The sequence below is a fragment of the Hypanus sabinus genome, chromosome 5 (assembly GCF_030144855.1).
Source record: "Hypanus sabinus isolate sHypSab1 chromosome 5, sHypSab1.hap1, whole genome shotgun sequence".
NCBI classification, from domain to species: domain Eukaryota; kingdom Metazoa; phylum Chordata; class Chondrichthyes; order Myliobatiformes; family Dasyatidae; genus Hypanus; species Hypanus sabinus.
The window spans coordinates 114,601,483-114,621,195 of NC_082710.1; the positions used below are offsets into that span (position 1 = coordinate 114,601,483).

The 19,713-nt window shown below is 43.2% G+C and overlaps 1 protein-coding gene across 9 annotated transcripts in view; it reads right to left on the bottom strand.

Annotated features, from left to right (window-relative positions):
• The window catches only part of LOC132394341 (glypican-5-like), an 855,183-nt gene that overhangs the window by 753,523 nt on the left and 81,947 nt on the right, over positions 1-19,713 (bottom strand). For all 9 annotated transcript variants that reach the window (XM_059970368.1, XM_059970369.1, XM_059970371.1 and 6 more), the window contains exon 3: positions 5,647-6,341. In XM_059970368.1, coding sequence (XP_059826351.1) covers positions 5,647-6,341 — 695 coding nt within the window. The remainder of the gene's footprint in view (positions 1-5,646; positions 6,342-19,713) is intronic.

Here is a 19,713-nt window from a genome sequence, read left to right on the forward strand (position 1 = left end):
CAACACACTCCCCACCTGACCTTCGTAAGGTCACAATGAACAGAGTGCAAAATTTAGTTTCTTAATCAGTCATTAGGTAGAAGTAGAATAACTTCTGTAACTGGCCTTTGGTAAATTTTCACATTGCCTTGGTCGGTAGTCTTCAACTCGATCTTCCTGACATGTCCATCCCCACTAGGGTATGTAGCAGTGATTCTGGCCATTGGCCAGCTGTTGCAGGCGATTTGCTTGTCCCTGAGCAGTCTCCAGCGAGACCAGAATCGATTTACCAGAGCTTGGACTTGTCTCCATTGCTTTGTGTACAAATCCTTGTCTGAGAAGTCTCCTGGTGGAGGGGGAGCTCCTGCCTTCTGCGTAAGGAGCATTGATGGCGAAAGTATGAAGGGGTTTTCTGGGTCAGAAGACACAGGTAGGAGTGGTCGTGCGTTTATAATGGCTGTGACCTCTGCCATTAGGGTGCACAGTACCTCGTGGGTTAATCCGGTGCGTTGCTGCATCTCAGGTTTCCTTTTCCGGGTTTTTTGTAAGGACGTGAACCGCCTGACTGCCTGCTCTTTGTTATTTGGCAAGCGCTGGCGTGGTTCTCTGAAAGGTAGTGGGGCGACCCCATTATTTGCTTCATCTCTGAAGACCTTGGTGTCCTTTGTTTTTAAGGAAATGGCATCTTGAGCTGATTGAGCAAGTTTATTACCATGCTCGGTTTGAACAAAAACTGACTGACCTAGCGTCTCATCAGTTACTTTACGCTTGTTAACGTCTTGTTGTGCTTCCTTAATGCACGGGACACTTGTGCAGGGTTGAAAAATTGAATGGCGGCCACTCTCTAGCACATTGGTCTTGAGTGTGTTAACCGTCGGTTTGTGTACATTACCGAGACACACCTCTCCTATCACCACCCAGCCCAGATCCAGGCGTTGCGCGAAGGGGGCGTCGTGTGGTCCATTGACCTGCTGCCTAACCTTGTGCACCCGGAGAACATCTCTCCCTAATAGCAGGAGTATTTCTGCTTTTGGATCCAGTTCTGGGATGTGTTTTGCAATGTGGTGGAGATGTAGCTGGTGTAGTACCGCACTTGGTGTCGGAATCTCAGTGCAGTTATTCATGATTTCATTGCACTCTAAGAGCGGAGGGAGACAGATGACGACTTTACCATCCTGGGACTCGATCTGGACGCCTTCTGCATTCCTTCCTTGGGTTTCCATGTTGCCTGAGCAAGTTCTAAGGTAGTATGGGAACTGCTCACTCTCAATTTTGAACAATTTAAAGAACTCTGGACTGACTAGTGAACGATTGCTCTGAACATCCAGAATCACATAGGCTTTGATGGCCTTGTCTTTGGCTCCTTTAGGGTACACCTTAGTGAGGTAGATCTTGGAACAAGAACGGCTTGACTGAGCTTGACCGCAAACTTCTGTACAGTTCGTGCTGACAACTGTTGTCCCGGAGTGAGCCTCTCCCTCCCCGCCGTCCTGTTGTGGGGGTGAAGGAGTGTTGTCGGTTCTTTCATTCTCAACTTCATCACGGAATTGCGAGGGTAAATTGTCTTCCTCGTATGGATGTGATGCAATCGTGCCTCCCTGAGGTTCCTTGTGACATGGGATGTTATCAAATACGTATGGAGAGGAAGGACGAGCCTGCCTGTCTATTGGAGATCGGACATAGTCGCTTGTTCGTTCCAATCTGGTCCTTTCTGAAGTAGATCTTACTTCGGCCAGATCATGCATTCCTTCAGCTTCTTCTATGTACTCTGCTTCCGCCTTGGCAGCTTCTTCTTCTCTTTCTAGCTGCAGCACTTGCAACTTTGTTGATAGCCTTGCCATTTCCAACTGGGTTTCGGCTTCTCTGGTGGCCGCTTCCATTTCTCTGGCGGCCTTTTCCTTCTGGATTTCGGCTTCTCTGGCAGCGTTTTCCTTCTGGATTCTGGCTTCTCTGGCAGCCTGGTCCATTTTCAAATCTGCTTCTTGTCTGGCGTAGCTCAGTCGCACCCTGGCGGCTTCTGCCTTGGCCCTTGCATGGGTGGACTTACTTGATGTCGCTCTACTGCCCTTGTCGTTGGGCGGCATTGACTTGATGCTGGATCGAGATGACATTGCAGCACTTGAAACACCTGATAATGTCGCTTTTTCACAGAAGCGTTCTCGTTCGGGTGTAACGTAACGCTGAATTAAACGCCGAAATAAACCACAGTCAATAAGAACCAGGTCGCAGTAAGATTAACCATTTACTGTTCACTCTTCATATTAACATATGGTGAAAACTGTTGATAAAACAATACAAGATTGATACAGTATTTGTTCCTTTCTTAATATCACATTCCCATTGTAAATACTTGTAAAAGTGACTATAACTACATTACATTAAGGTGCAGTATACAGGCAGAGTTTACCTACGCCATTGACTACTTTAAATACACTTCAATGCAAACTATCCGCAACTCTTTAACTAACGAAAACATAAACATTATCGACCGTTGTTACTTTTAACAGGATCGGCGTTAACATTTTAATTCAATATATCGATTATCTATTAACTTACAGCGTTGCTCTCACTGTGATTTCTAATGCTTGCAAAACAACTTCTACTCAGGTCTGCCTCGTGGTGAGCCCCCACCCTCGTGTCGATCTCAAACCGGTATTTTCCCACAAGACGCGGCGAAACCGGATGTGACGTCATCACATGCCGATATATTTTACAGTCAATGAATATACTTTAAACACTTCTAATTCTAACTAGAAAATACTAACAAATGAATTACTAAGCAAAAATATTATAAACTAAATAACTGTCATAAAGACAACACAGTGCCCCCATGTGTTTAATCTCATTTGCTCTACCAATCTTTCTAGCTCAATTATAAAAACTGGGTCTGATTATTTAATAGAATGGAGATACTTGTTCAGTTACAAAAAGTTTTACCAGTAAATCAAATTTATTGAGTACTATGAAATATGCTCCTGGACATTTGATACAGTTATCCCAGTACTTGCAGGACCCCATAACCTTTGTACACTTTTTAAGGCCAAGCTTAATTGGCTGTTTTTCTTCCACTGACCTACTGAAAGGCCTTGAAGGACTTCTTCAGTAGGTTAGTGGAAGAAAAACAGAGTTGCCCCAGAGTCACACTATTCAGGGCCAGGACTGAACTTTTTTCTCTCAGGACTGTCCAAACAATGCAATGAAGGACAGACAGCCCAAGTTCTCTGAAAACCCTCTTTCCTACTCCGATACCAGGACCTGGCATCCAGCTAGCCCTAAATGATGGAATCTGACCTTCCACACACCTCAGAGGCTGCTGACTTCCATGCCAAGTGCTACTGAATCATAAGCCATCAGATGCAGTTCACTGTTGCAAATGTGAACATGTGAATAGAGTTATCCATCACATCCAAGCTGGAAAAGTGAGTTTCAAACTCTGTGCAAAGCCCTGGTCCAGACTTATCTAAGATGACATTCTCTGCAAGATTTCCAATGCATTACATATTTTTTAATTATATAAATTGTGCTCTAATACTTCACATCCTTTCTCCTTAAAGACCATAGGACATAGGAGCAGAATTAGGCCATTTGGCCTATTGAGTCTGCTGCATCATTCAATCATGGCGGATCTTTTCCCACATCTACTCCTCCGTCTAGGCCTTTCAACATTCAAAAGATTTCAATGAGATCCCCCCCTCATCCTTCTAAATTCTGGCAAGTACAGACCCAGAGCCATTAAAAGTTCCTCATATGATAAACCTTTCATTGCCAGAATCATCCTTGTGAACCTCTCGTGAACCCTCTCCAAATCCAGCCCAAAACTCAATACTCACTTTAAGGCCTCACCAGTGCCTTGGAAAACCTCAGCATCATATCCCCACTCTTGGATTTCTCTTGAAAGTAATTTTGCATTTGCCTTCCTCACCACCAACTCTACCTGCAAGACTCCATATCATTTACCTCTTCAGAGGAAGCATTGGTTTTATACAGAACTACGTCCATGACTTTCGCCTCCATACACAGTTAAGAAGAGTTTTAGTTTCAAAATCATCTTTTTTTTGCTATCCTCTTTTGTCACAGGTATCTGAAGAAAATCTCTGGCTTTCCTTTAACTTTACCAACCGATATTTGTTCATTTAATCTATTTGAATTCCAAACTTCATAATTAATTTCACTCATATCTCTTTTCTACTCCCCAATTGTTTCTGGACTCATCAGCACTCATTATCTGCATGAGCTTTCCGTTTCTGAGTTTATTTCATCATCAATATTCAATTGCTCAGGACTTTTTATCTGGACGTTCCTTTTTCTCACACCAGGAACATATTCAGTCTGAATCTTTACAATATCCCCCATTAATCTGTTAAATGATTTACATTTAAATTCCCTTCGCCTTTGTAAATCACACTGCAATTTAGTAATGAGGGTATAAACAAGTTTAGGAATTTTATCTCCAAACTATCATCTCTTTTTTTTTTACAACTTGCTACATCTATTGAAATATGCTTGTTGCTCTTTCCATATGCAGAATATTAGTGACTATCTATTGAGCTTTACTACTTGGGTCAGATTGGTGAGATTTTTGTGACAATGCACCCAGGTTCAGGAAGCTCTTCTTGCAGCCTTGATCTCCTTGGCTCTTGCTTCCAATTCATTCTGTACATGTACCTGCAGGGAATTCTAGCGTCTCAAGAGCACAAGATATCTACTACTTTTTGTCTCCTTCACAAAAGCCTCCAAAGCCACGTACAACAGATCCAAGGATGATGAAGGATCTCAACCGAATCATCAACTATTTATTCCCATCCATAGATGCTGCCTGATTTGCTGAGTTCTTCCAGCATTTTGTGTGTTGCTTGAGATATCCAGCATCTGCAGAATCTTGTGTCTCTACATTTTAGTTTCTGTGTTAATGCTAAATTGGATGAAACATTACTAAAGGAATAGACAACATCTTATGGTAATACATAGACAGAGATATTGCACCATAGAAAACTAGTTATAAAAGACAGCACAGCAAACAAAAACATCTTTCCAGCTTAGTGAAAACCTCTGTTAATTTTTCCTCTATAGTGAAATGCAAAAATTAATCTACTACTGTGTGCTTTTAATTACTCTCATCTTTGATTAAAATAGTCTATATTGTCTGCCAATGCCACAAATCCACTGACGTCCATTAAGAAATCTTTTACAGAGCTTGGGGAAAAGAAAATCCTTGAACAGTGTACCCAATAAATAGTCCTTGTAAAAAAAAAACATCCCAACAAGGAAAACATTCCGTCATCCCATCACAATGAGAACATAAGTAAAAAAGGTTTGTCAAGTGTCTCTCCTAATTATATATGAATATCAAGTAGACAATAAGATTGGTTTGAAAATTCTCAAACTAACTAGTTTATGAATTGAGCCTAAGTACACATCACAGTGATAAAATGAATGAAGTATACTGAGAACGAGCACCCATACAGACACAGAGAAGGATGACACCTACCACATACAACTCCATCACTTTCTTCACTTAGGGGTTTTGGATTTCACCTGGTTCTTCAAAAAGGATAAAATCTTTGGGATGCAGTGACATAGTATTTTTCATGTAACTCCATAACAATTACCTTTATGCATTTTTGTTTATGGTCACAAATAAAAATTAATACTTAATCAGGAACTCACCATTGCTGACAATTTTGATCCATTGATCTGTGCATTCATTATTGCATCATTCACTAACGAATGGAGATTCAGTAAAATTTGTTCTAAATCGTATGTTTCCAGTATTCCGCTTGATAGTTCCTCAAGTGATCTAATGTATTCCCGCCAGTGAGAATCAATTTCTGCCATATTAGCAAGGCATCCTCTAATTACATTCAGGCAATATCCCATGCATGGCTTATGATTAGTCCAGCCTTGGCAATGGGAACAGTACTGCATCTTCAGCAAAGCCCTGCTGCACTCTTTGGTATAGTGCAAGTGATCAGTTGTGTTAATTATTTCAATTCCTAAATTTAAGGCCTGCAAGAACATATGCTCAGCAGTTAAAGAGTTTGACATTTGACTTGAAATTGATTTTGGGAAATAGCCAAATGGGTTGAGGTCCTTCCTTACCCTTCGAATACACGTTGTAAAATCTGGAGAGACGTTACTAAGGCCTGGTTTGATTAGATGAGTATAGACCAGTGGAAAGAGGTTGTCAAAAAATCTGTTCACAAATTCATCAACATTTTTCTCTGAGCCAAAAATGAAGAATGCAACATCGGCGAAGAGTTCTTGAACTAGTGCAGCCATTTGTGGGGCCAATTTTCGATATGCAGTTCTTAGCAGTGCCTTGGTGTTGTCCTCAGCTTGCTGAATTATATTCTGAAATGCTTCTGCAATAAAAACAGATACATCAGTAGTCTAATACAGAAGTTATACATTTCTTCATCACTTGGAAAATATAGACCCATTTTCCATAACTTGGAAGCCAGCTCTTAGCAAAAGCAGGCATCCGTGATGGAATTTAACATCACATCCAAATGCTCTGACAGAACTTCAAGACCTTAAATGTAGCACTAAGTTTCTGATCTATCCTGCAGCTGATATCCCCACCTTTCTGAACTCTTCTAAGACACGCAGCAGGCACCTCAAATCACTAGAAATTGCACTGGTGCTGTTTGCAAAATCCTCCGAACCAGAGTCAGGATAAGTAAACCATCATCAGCAACCTCCCCAACAGGCCCCAACCTTCCCTGCACTGAGACCCTAACTATACTTCAGAATCAGGTTTAATATCACTGGCATATGTCATGAAATTTGTTGTTTTACGGTAGCAATACAGTGCAATACACAATAAAAACTGTAAACTGCAATAAGTATATACAAAGAAATTAAATTAAGTAAGAGAGACAAAAAGAAAGGAAAAATAAATACTGAGCTAGTGCTATCCCAAACAGAGAAAATCTGCAGATGCTAGAAATCCAAGCAACGCACATAAGATCCTGCAGGAACTCAGCAGACCAGGCAGCAGCTATGGAAAAGAGTACAGTCAACGTCTCCATCCAAAGTGTCAACTGTACTCTTTTCTCTAGATGCTGCTCGGCCTGCTGAGTTCCTCCAGCATTTTGTGTGTGTTACTGAGGTAGTGTCCATGGTTTCGTTGTCCATTGGGAAATCTGATGGCAGAGGGGAAGAAGCTGTTCCTGAAATGTTTAGTGTACGTCTTCAGGCTCCTGTACCACTTTCTTGATGGCGGCATTGAGAAGATGGCATGACCTGGGTGATGGAAGTCGTTAATAATGGACGCCACCTTTTTGAGGTATCACCTTGTGAAGGTGCCCTGGATGCTGGGAAAGCTGGTGCCCATGATGGAGCTGGCGGACTTTCCAACTTTCTCCGATCTGTTATATTGGCCCCTCATACCAGACAATGATGCAACCAGTCAGAATGCTCTCCACAGTACATCTGTGGAAATTTGTAAGTGTCTTTGCTGACATGGCAATTCTTCCCAAACACCTAATGAAATATAGTCACTGTCGTACCTTCTTCGTGATTTCATCAATATGTTGGGCCCAGGATAGATCCTCAGAGATGTTGACACCCAGGAACTTGAAACTGCTCACCCTTTCTACTTCTGATCCCTCAATGAGGACTGGTGTGTGTTCCCTCAACTTCCCCTTCCTAAAGTCCACAACCTATTGCTTGGTCTCACTGACATTGAGCGCAAAGTTATTGCTGCAACACTACTCAACTAGGTGATCTATTCCGATCTTGTATGCCTCCTCATCACCATCTGAAATTCTGTCAGCAATAGTTGTTGGCATTTTGATCGGCTCACCACATTAGCCACCTGTTCAACACAGGTTTCAAATAAAGTTGTTGTTCTTTTTCTCTGTAATGGAAAAGAGGTCACAGATAAAATGTTTTCGGGATATTCTCAAAACCTCTTGAAAAACACAAGATCCTCACCACCTCCACACAACCCATTCACCATCTCATTAAGCATTTTCCATAGTAGAGTCTTTGGGACTCCACTTTCACTTCAACAGCTACTCCTGAATCTACAGAGCTGGAGTAGAAATCAGTCAACTAAGGGTCTACCTAATAAGGAAGAAAGCAGTAATTTTGCTTTTAAACTAACTTTTACTCAAAAGAAGAAACCAGAATCAAAAGCATTTGATTATCTTTTTTAAAATTCACTCACCACCTCTCTTTCTGTAGATATTAGAGCACTGATCCATATGATTCAGGTTTATTTATCACATGTACATCAAAACCTGCAGTGAAATGTTTCATTTATGTTAAAAGCCAAGACATCCAAGAATGTGCTGGGGACAGTATTGAAATGTTGCCACAGATTGCAGCACCAACATAAGATGCCCACAATATTCTGCATAACACCACCACCAGCAAAATCAGAAAAAGAAGCCCCTTTCCCAACCCTCCCACTCATACAGGCCACGTACTGTTCTCCGGTCCTTGTCCCTGAATCCCCAGACATCGAGCATCCAACTTAGGACTTGACCCCAGGACTTGCCAATCATGGATTTGACCTTTGGGACTTGCCTTCCTGACTCTCACAGGCCTTCCACCCTAGTGACCTGGGCCCCTGAAACTCCTTGGACCTCTACCTTCAGGTTTCTATCTTCAGTCACCATGCTTTGTACTTCACACTTCAACTTTGCTTTTCCAACGACGCCTAACCACGGAATGATGTTTGGACTACACTAGGCTGACCTTTGGGCCTTGACTCCTTGACACTGACCCTCGTGATTCCCACCTGCACCTTTGACAGGCCACCCATATAGACCTACGACCTAGAATTTACCTTTGACCGTGGGATAGTTGGTCTCCTCAGCACCTGCCAAACAACTTCTGGGAACAATGACATTCATCTGCGTAACACTTCAACCTGGATTCGAGCTCCTACCAAAATTTCTCATTTACTGCCCCGAGCCTCAAACTCCCCCAATCCCTCAACCTGCTCTTTGAAGGAGAAGGACATCTGAGATGCTCTGAAAAGAAAAGCCACATCCTGGTCTCACAAATCCCGTGACAAGTTGAAAAGGACCAGCAGAAATGGAACACACCTGGAGTCTGGTTTACTATAAACTAAGACTAAATTTATTACTACTAAGAATTAATATCTTTAAAACCAGATAATACAATACAGGGTATAAACTATTATAAAAAGACACACACCCCCCCTCCCCGGTAAAAAAAGAAAGAAAGAGAGAGGGAAAGAGAGAGAGAGAGGGAAAGAGAGAGAGAGGGAGAGAGGGAGAGAGGGAGAGAGGGAGAGAGGGAGAGAGGGAGAGAGGGAGAGAGGGAGAGAGGGAGAGAGGGAGAGAGGGAGGAGAGAGGGAGAGAGGGAGAGAGGGAGAGAGGGAGAGAGGGAGAGAGGGGGAGAGGGGGAGAGGGGGAGAGGGGGAGAGGGGGAGAGGGGGAGAGGGGGAGAGGGGGAGAGGGGGAGGGAGAGGGAGAGGGAGAGGGAGAGGGAGGGAGGGAGGGAGGGAGGGAGGGAGGGAGAGAGAGAGAGAGAGAGAGAGAGAGAGAGAGAGAGAGAGAGAGAGAGAGAGAGAGAGAGAGAGAGAGAGAGAGAGAGAGAGAGAGAGAGAGAGAGAGAGAGAGAGAGAGAGAGAGAGAGAGAGAGTTAATTGAGTTGATGTTTACTTTGGCAGCTTTAGTTGTTCTTGCTTCCGAAGTCTTTAGAGTCGCTTTCGTGTGAACCCCACACAGTCACAGATGGACAGAGCCCCTTCTAGGGAACGGTCTACGGCACAGGTTCACCGCCAGCAGGCTTCCACAGGCAAGCTCTAACCCTCACTGGTAATCACGGGTCGAAATTAATCGGTCCGTGGCCTCCACCCTCGTGGTGGTCTTAAACTCCACCAGTAGTTTCTCCAGTAGCTTCCGCAATTCTCCCGTGTTGTGTCTCTTCTGCTGTTATCAGATCAAAAGCCTCAACTTTTTATAATCCATTCGAAATTCCAGCTATCCGTTAACTCAACCGCTCTGAGCTGTTACCATGGTGACTTCCCAGCTTGTGTCTCAGCTAGCGCTGTACTCTCTCTCTCTCTAGGTCACAATTAAAAGTGTTATCAAAACCAAGTCAGAGTCCTCTCTCTCTTTTAATTGCCTCCTTGTTCATTAGACTGCTGAATTTTCTAGCAGTTTCTCACCTGCGTGACACTGGGAACAGATGCAGTGCAGAAGGAGGAAATGGGAAAAGGGAAAGGCACTTTTATAAATGACAGGGTAGGAAGAGGTTTACTTAAGAAAGCTTTGCAAGTCCGTAGGTTTATAAAAGATATCAGCAAACAGTCCATCTCCAGAGAAGGAGATAGATTGAGAAAGGGGAGGAACTTTGTCAGAGGTAGACCATGGATCGGGTAGAAGTTGCAAGCAAAGTTGATGGAATTAACAATCTTAGCATTGCTGCATGAAGCAGCACCAATGCAGTTGACAATGTAGTGCAGAAGTAGCTGGGGAGCATTACCAGAAAAGCATAAGAACATGGACTGTTCCACATAGCTAACAAAAAGCTAGTGACCTTGGCTACACTTTGGGTTTGAAGAAAGTGTGAGAAGCTGAAAGATAAATTGCTGAATGTGAGGGCCAGTTCTGTCAGATGGAGGAGGGTGATGGCAAAAGGGAACTGGTTGGGTCTGTTGTCTAATTAAAAGCAGAGAGCTTTAAGGCCCTCCTAATTGGGGATAGGAGTGCATAGGGTCTGGACTTTCATAGTGAAAATGCCAGGGAACTGAAAGTTGTTGAAAAAAATCAAGAGCATGCAAAATATCATGGATGTAGATGTGGATTGAGGTACAACAGACATTTGTGCTTATATAGTAATGAGCTAGAAAAGAGAAATTGAATTGTTTGGTATTATCAAATCAAAATTTTCTTCTGATATTTTAAGAACATTCCAGTTTTACATGGCACTTTCCCACTGCATGAGGGAAAAATACTGTTAAGTCCCATTACAGAAACGTAAGCAGGAAAAAAAAATATTATATTCGGGTACAGCAATTAGTGAGGATACACAGATATCGTTATTCAGATGACTTACTGGTCCAAGCCTGTATCAGCTCTCATACAGACAAGAAAGACTGACTGCACTTTACTGAAGTCTGGGAATTGCTCTGGTCAAAATTGATCATTCAATTATCATGATATTGCAACATCCGATCTTTATCAATTTATCATTGCAGGAATGTGTGTGCAAATTCCCTGCAGTTACATTCCAAAAGTGTTTCATTTACAATAAACTTAGAAGAAGAGCTGAGTTCAGGGAAGGAAAGGTAAGGCTCGTCAAGGTAGACCATAGATGCTGTGCTCCAGTTGTCTGTGTCAGTCAATATGCAAGCCAGTACACAAGCCAAGGCAGCACGGTTTGTAGAGTGAGCTGTCACCCATGTAGCAGGCTCCCCCTCTCCACACAGGTGATGAATTCAGAGGAACAGCAGAGACCAATGCAGTTTGGCACCAACAGGAGCTGCCAGTCAGCACTGAACTCAATATAGAACTGTCTTAGGGATTCCCAGCTCTGGATTTTCCCCACAGGGTTTACTCCCAAAGCTTTCTCCATGAATGGGCATAGCCCCAAGGCAAGAGAGGTTTCAGAACAGAGTTTTCCTACTCCTAGATGAGCTGCCAACCAGGGACTGGCTTTAAGGTGCCAATCACCCTCCTTTGCCCTTCTCCTGTCAGTAGAAACAATTCTGCCAGATTTAGTAACTAAGCCACATGTGAAGGCCAGTAGCTAGAATTCGCTGTCAGAAGCTATTTGAGACAGGTCGTTGTGAACATTTAATAGGTAGTGGGAGCTTATTCCCACAACTCACCCTCACCCCACTGGATATGACACTCTCAGAAGCCAAAGGAGCGATAAAATGCAGAGAAGTAAAATATGATATTTTTGCGAAAACATAAATTTAATCCATTGAACTCACCAATAAAAAGAACTTATCCCCACCCTCCTTTCCTCAGTCTTCTCTCACCATCAATCTTTTTCAGTTTTCCTACCACCTGCAAGAGGGGCAACTCATCCAACAATCAGCAAGTTCTTGAGATGTCGGATGCAACTGGAACATCCAGGAAGGCCATGCAAACTCCACACCAACAACTGAACCCAAGTTGTTTAAGCTATGTTACAGCAGGGGAAAGCCTTGTAACTATTGACGTATGAGTGAAATTAATGATTGGGAAGATCTTGGAAAAATCTGAGGAAAAAAGTTAATGATCACTCGGACAAGCAGGATCTAATCAGAGATGGTCAACGTGGCTTTATCAAGGCAGATGTTATCTGAACTGTTTGAATTCTTTGAAGAAGTAACAAGGCATATTGACAGAGCTGTACATCTTCCAATTCTCTAAGGAAGCAGTTGTGCAGAGCCAGGATAGCTTCATTTCTACTTGAGAGATGACATTCGATTCTCTGTAAGGATTCAGGAACAATTGTGTCACAAAGTTTCTATTAGGTCAAGTAATAGCAGACATGGATGCAGAGGGAGAGGACACTTCTATGTAGCCTCACATTGATTTGGCCTCTATAAAGCTTTTGTCCTCTGCTACCCAGGATCCTGTTGCTATTGTTCAGCCACAGTGAGATGCCACTCATCAGCAGCTTGTTACCCTCACTCAACAGCAAGATGCCATCTGTGTGCAAGCCTTTCCCTTTGTGGTTTATGGGTATGCTTCTCTCGAGCAAACAGTTGTCCTCCATCTTCCTAGTCATGCTATATATCAATAGTTAGATCGTCTCCAGAACATTTTGAACATGTGAAGCATATTGTGCAACTGCAGCAAAGGCATTCATGATCTTACCCCCCTCCGGAGCAGAGGGGTGTCTCTTGGCTTTAGACGCTTCTCCACCACGTGCCGAGGCTGAAGTGAGAATGTATTCCCTGAAGACTGAAGAAACCAGACATCTGAGAGTAATGGTGTGTCAGCTGCCCTGTGATATGGTAGTATTTCTGCTGATGCTGAAAACTTGATGGCAATGTACAGCCTCCCCTTTCCTACCACTGTTTTTCAGGCATCAGTACCTACAGGAAACTATTAACTCACAGTCTGAAGCCAGCCCATCATCGGCAAGAGCTTTTTGTAGATCTTCTTCATAGGTATTGGCAGAGCCCATTGGAGAAAGGGAGCAATTGGTCCAAGGCCTGATTAGTGCTATGGAGTGGGAAGGGGGCTGTAGCAATGAACTATAAAGCTATCCAAGGAATGTCACTGGAGTGTTTAAAACAATAGATTCCTTCAGTCTTCATTTAAACCCAATGAATCTGTACAATAGCAAGTTCACACAGACATTAGGAATGAAGTCATGTATGGTATTTACAACAAAAACCTCAAAGAGCTGGACATTCAGAATAGCTGGACAATATCATAACAATTACACTGATCTCACTCCATGTGTTAAGATGAGCCCATTGCACAATTTTATCCCATTCCCCATCGCCTACTCATTCAAAATACACACATTATCCCATCCGCTACATTCATTCACTGATACTGACTCATCAAAAGGCAGACACATAGGCATGTTCTACCGTAAAACATCCTGTCTAAGACTGAAAGTAACATGTAATTTACACCCACAGTTTAGACAATTCAATCATTTACAATAATTAACCAGTCAACCCACACATGGATTACAGAAATTCACCCTGACAGAATTCACAAATCACGAGTCAACTATTTGAAATACAGAATAAAATTCACTCTCATGGAATTTGTGAGAGAGCAAAGTAAATAAATCAACACAATTTTGTTTTAAAATCATGTTTCTTGAAGTACATGCAGTTGCTGCATTTTTGTGTAAAGGAAACTTGCAATATGACTCATTTCCTTAGAACACAAACTCTATCCCCATAACAGGGGGGGGGGGGGGGGAACATGAGGTCACCTGTACTTTAACAGAGTGCAGGCTTAATAAGAAACCCTCTTAGTTACTCAGCTATGGTGAAGAAACCAGAATGGCCCACACAGAGGAAAGATTCAATTTACAAAGAACTGCATGGACTTCAGCCCATTTAAATTCAAAATACCTCAGATAAAAGTTCAGATTTACCAAGATGCTTTGAACTCTGCATGGTCAAATGGAATACTGAAATTACATTAAGCCAGGGATCAGGAAGGGCAAGCAAAACAGTTCCTGGTCCGAATCACGTGTAACAAAGGCAAACAAGTAAGTGGAGACATTCACATGCACCGACTTCTTATGTCCCTCCTCGAATTATGGGTCACAGATTTGAGTGCTGTTGCTCGATTAGCCTAGGTCAGTCCACTTTTGATGGAATACAAAACAGCCAATGTTTCGGGTGCTGTATGGGATGCCAGGCACACAGATAGCTTTGAATGGTGTACAGCTTTGTAGATGTGGTTCAAATATACACATTTAGGAACTATGGAGTTATTCAATCACGCTTCTCATCTGTGACTAGTTGGAAAGGCTAGATAATGAGATTAGCGCTCCCTTGCCAATCAGTTTTATCAGGACTCCTTGAGGAGAATCAAGTAATCAGTATTAAGTATGGAGAGAAGAAGGGGTATGTTAGCAAAGAAAGACAATCTCTGAACCTGTTGCCCCTGCTCACACCATCACAGGAAGATTCTTTTGAAACTTGCATTGCATCTTGGCAGGGTTTTAGTAGCTTGGGAAATGAAGTCCAATCTTGACACCACATGGCTTTGGAACTTTCCAAACAATATACCATTTGCAGGGTACTGCCTCACTGATGGCATGAACTGTAATTGCAGAAGATACAACTGATACTTACTTACTCAGGCTCACATCACTGCTGTAAGCATTTTGGAGAGGCAGACACATGAAACCACAACCACCACAGCAAAACTTCTGATCTTTCAGCTGACTCGAAATTACCACATAACTGCAATTATAAGCATCACTTGCTTAGCTTGATGTCTGAATCACGTGCAAAGGTTTCCAAATTATTACAGAATCAGATGGCATCATAAATCCTGATTTATGAGGTTTTCATAGACATCAACAAGAGTATTAAAGTTATAATATCTGGACAATCTCTGAACCTGTTGCCCCTGCTCACACCATCACAGGAAGATTCTTTTGAAAACTGTATTGCATCTTGGCAGGGTCGTCTTATGCTGATCAAAGTACAGAGTAATGTAATTGGAAACGTGCATAATTCACAATCACCAACATTGAGACTGATCTACTTTTTTCCTGTGCTTTGTGTTCAGTGTTTGGAATTCAATAAATGAGCTGTTACAGATTTATTTTTAAAACATAAAATGCCTCCAGTCGTTTTATTTGCGAAAACCTAAACTGGTGACCCTGATGCTCTAGGACGATTCCAGAGTAACTGAACTTGTAGACCAATGGTTTGAAACTGCCGGAATTTTGGGTGCAAAATGCAATTGCTTGGTTTGTACAAGCTAAGGCCCAATTCACACTGTGAGAAATCACCACCAATGACACAAAATTCTAATATGTAATAGCGTCACTCGTCAACTCCACAACTGCGAGACTGGTGGGTCTTCTAGAACACCCTCCTGAACACCATAAATGCCACCAGTTGAAACCTTACCTCTGGACCACTGGAGTCTGAATGTGCCAAACAGTTGCTCTCCTTGCCCAACCTTGGCAATGCTAAGCCATCGGAGCTAATGGACCACATGCTGTCTCTCCTGGGAAATCACTATCCTTGTTTTTTTTTAAAAAGAACTCTTCATGCAGCAAAGGCTTGATTAAGTTCAAATAGCACTGACAAATGCCCTTGTGAAAGACTGTAAGAAGCTTGTTGAAATGGGTGATGGCCTGAACTCAGCCAGGCAGTGGTGCATCATTCCTGCCTCAATGAGCCCGGTAAGCAAATCCACTGCCGCAAAACAGATGACGCCGGGTCTCTGCTTTTACCACACTCGCTTTGGTATGAACGCTAGGAAGTGCTGACAGTGCCAGCACATCGGGACATCAGAGGTCTGTGAACACAGGCGCTCGAGTGAGTGTGCTGCCAGCAGTGCCTATTGGTGAGAAGGCAAAGAGCAAAAGGCAACAGGATCCAGACTTACAGGACTTGACAGGTGACACTGCTTCGTTGGGCAACATTACACATGGGAATTCATCCTGGCTGAAGTGGTCAGACCACTGCTCAGAGCAGATCTCCTGTGTCTCAAGGGCTGTTAGTCAACCTTAAGAACTGCCAAACTTATGTTCGTTACCCTGCTTCTCCAGTAAGTTCCCTGTCTGTCAAGAACATGCACCTCTGCATGTGAGTTTTATTGACTGATGAGTGATTTCCCAAACCTCACCAAGCCCACATTGTCCACTGCAGTCATAAAACATGGGGTGAGCACCACATTTCTACAATTGGTCTGCCACTCCATGCTTGCACACATAGACTGAACCCAGAAAAGCTGGCAACAAATTTGCCAACGTGGAGAGACTTGGCATTGTACACTGTTCGAACAGCCCATGGGCTTCACCCCTCCAGAGGTTCCCCAAGTCCAATGGCAGCTGCTGCCTAAGTGGTGATTACAAACGTCTTAACAAGGTCACCACCCTCAATCATTACCCAGCCCCACACATACAAGACTTTTCGGCATGTTTAACAGGAAAGTTAATTTTTTTTCCTAAGTCAATCTAGTTAGGGCTTGCCATCAGGTGCCTGTGTGCTCGGAGGACATTCCCAAAATTGCTGTGATAACCCCATTTGGCCTTTTTGAGTTTCTGCACATGCCAATTAGACTGAAAAATAGCACACAGACTTTCCAACGGCTGATGAACTTGTCACCAATGCATCCTAAACTGAACACATAGCTCAGGTCCACACACTTTTTGAGTGCTTAAGCCAATACAGGTTAATAATTAACCCTGCTAAATGCCAGTTTAGGCTGTCAACCATTGACACTTTCAGCCATCGCATTGCAGCAGAAGGTGCGAAACCCCTCCCATCAAAAGTAGCTACTATTATAAATTTCCCACCGCCCTGCACTACTAAAAAACTACAGTTGTGTTTAGGGATAGTGAATTTCTTTCACTGCTTTGCTCTGCGAGCTGCCGAACTTGTGCTCCTCTCTGCAGAGCACTTAACGGCCTTACCCCTAATCACCTGCTTGACTGGTCAGCGAACACAACCAAAGCATTTGATGGTACCAAACAAGCTCTTTCCAATGTGACCCTCCTGGCACACTCACATCTATAACCATGACTACTCATGCTGCAGACTATGCAGTGGATGTTGTGCACGAGCAGTTGATCGGAGGCATGTTGCCTTCTTCAGCTGGTAGCTCCATGTCCCGAAAGGAAGTTGGCACATTGGACTGTGGGCTTCTCGGTCTCTATCTGGCTATCTGCCACTTTCATTTTCTTCTGCGGTGGGGGGGGGGGGGGGGGGGTCACCATTTCATAGTGTCTGTTGACCACAAACCCCTCGTGCACCCGATAGCTAAAATATCACACCTTTGGTCATCACAGCAGCAAAGTCACCTAGCCTCATATCAGAGTTCACAACTGATATACAACATATCAAGGGAAAAAATAATGCCATGGCTCATCACCTCAGGGCCAGCCATTGAGGCCTTACTCATAAGGGTTGACTATGCCGACATGGCATCCAACCAAGCTACTGACTCTGAGGTCCAGGCTTACCGAACAGCAGTCACAGGCCTGCAGTTGGCAGACATTAGGTTCAAGGAAGCTGGGGTTTCTCTCCTGTGCGATGTCTCAACCATTTGCCCTCACCCCATAGTGCCTGCGGACTGCTTTTGACTGCTTAAGTGGCCTCGTGCATCTGGGCAGAACTGCCTCACGGAAATTCATTGCACTAAAGTTTGTATGGCATGGCCTTAGAAAGGATGTGTGTAATTACACTGCAGCCTGTGTGGAGTGCCAGCTGGCAAAAGTTAACAGTCATATTCAGGCACCATTGGCGCCTTTTGAGGTCCCTGAGCGACAGTTTGACCATGTTAATTTGGACCTTGGCCCTCTTTCCCCCCCTCACAGTTTCAGGTACTTCCTTACCATGGTGGACTGTACTAGCCAGAGGTTTCCCGTCAGCATCTAAGATATCTCGGTTTGGAGCCCTATCTGATGTTTCCTCTGACTGTAGTCCCCAATTCTTATCAGAACTTTGACCTGTGATAGCCCAGAGCCTCGAAGTTAGGCTATATCACACCATAGTGTAGCACCACAGTCCATGCAGGTGGTTTCACTGATTCTTAAAAGCTTCTCTAAGAGCTTCCCTAATGAATCAGTGTTGGGATGATCATCTCCTTTGAGTTCTGCTGGGGCTCAGAACAACTCCAAAAGAGAACCTGCACTTGTCCACGGATGAATTGGTATATGGGCAGCTGTTATGAGCGCCAGATGATTTTATTCCTGACACCACAACCACCTGGTCAGCCTCCCAACATCGTTCCACGCTCCTCAGTAAATTCCATTCCTTTGCACCTATTCCTACCTCCCATCATGGTGTACAGCACTTCTGGGTTCCTGCTGATCTGCACTCCGTTTTGTTTTTATCTGCAATGATGCACCCCAAGACCCAAAGAACCCCTTCACAATGGTCTGTTCTGTGCTTTGGATCACAGAAAACACTTTCATCATATATAAGAGGGGTAGACCTGAATGCATTCCAGTAGATCACCCACCAAAATGTGGAAGATTCCACTACCATACAGCATAAGCCTATCAGCAAACCTCTGGACAAGCCAGAGGCACCAGCTGTTTCTCCACCTATGGAACATTGGACCCAAGCCGGGCAGCTTGTCCTAGCTCCGGACAGGCTTACAATGCCAGTTTCAGAGTCTGTGTAGGGTAATGTAATTGGCAAAAACATACATAATTCACAACCACCAACATTGAGTTGGGGTTCACTTTAAGAAACTGGTCTGACGTGATGACATTATTCTGTAAACTATGTTTTTTTAAAAATACACATTGTGTTCAGTGTTTGAAACTCAATAAATGAGTTGTTGCAGCTTTTTGCTAAACATAAGACACCTCACACCATTTTATTTGCAAAAGCTTACAAAAGCACAGACAGACTGCAATTAACATTTTTCAAATTCAGAGGGGAAAACATAGCTATTATGTCAAATTATCTCCTGTCTCACTTTAGATCAGGGGTTCTTGATTTTTCTCCTGCCATGGACCAATACCAGTAAGCAGGTTGTCCATGGACCCAAGCTTGGAAACCCTTGGTTTAGACTATCAGTAGCTCATAAACATTGTGGAAAGAACTACAGAAAATCACATATTTTAATCCTCTCAACCAGCACCTGACACTGTGGCCTGCTGCAGGATGAAGTAATACGTGGTCAAGGTTACAACATTCACTTGTCCGAAGTCCAGTGTTTGTCAACTCATCAAAACAATTAACCCCCTCAGGATTCAGTCTGATGACTTCTCCTATGAAAGGTGTATTTTGAGAATATGATTGCAGTGTCATAATCCTTGAGGACAATGGATGCTGCCACTCAAGCTTCTTGCATGACTTTCCGGAAGTACATCCCCCAGTCAGTGAGTGCATGTCACTAGTTTTGAAGTCCTTCCAGAAGACCTTTCTATGGTACAAAGAGTGGGTGATACAATCTAGAATGACAATGACGATTCATTACTAGTCTATGTTAAAACATTGTCACAGATGAATGTGATGCAGCATGGAAATAGGTCTTCACCCAAAAAGTCTGCAGCATTTGGCACCCATTTACATTAATCCCATTTCATTTTCCTCATCAATTCTTCCAAGATTCTACCGCTCAACTACAGTCTAT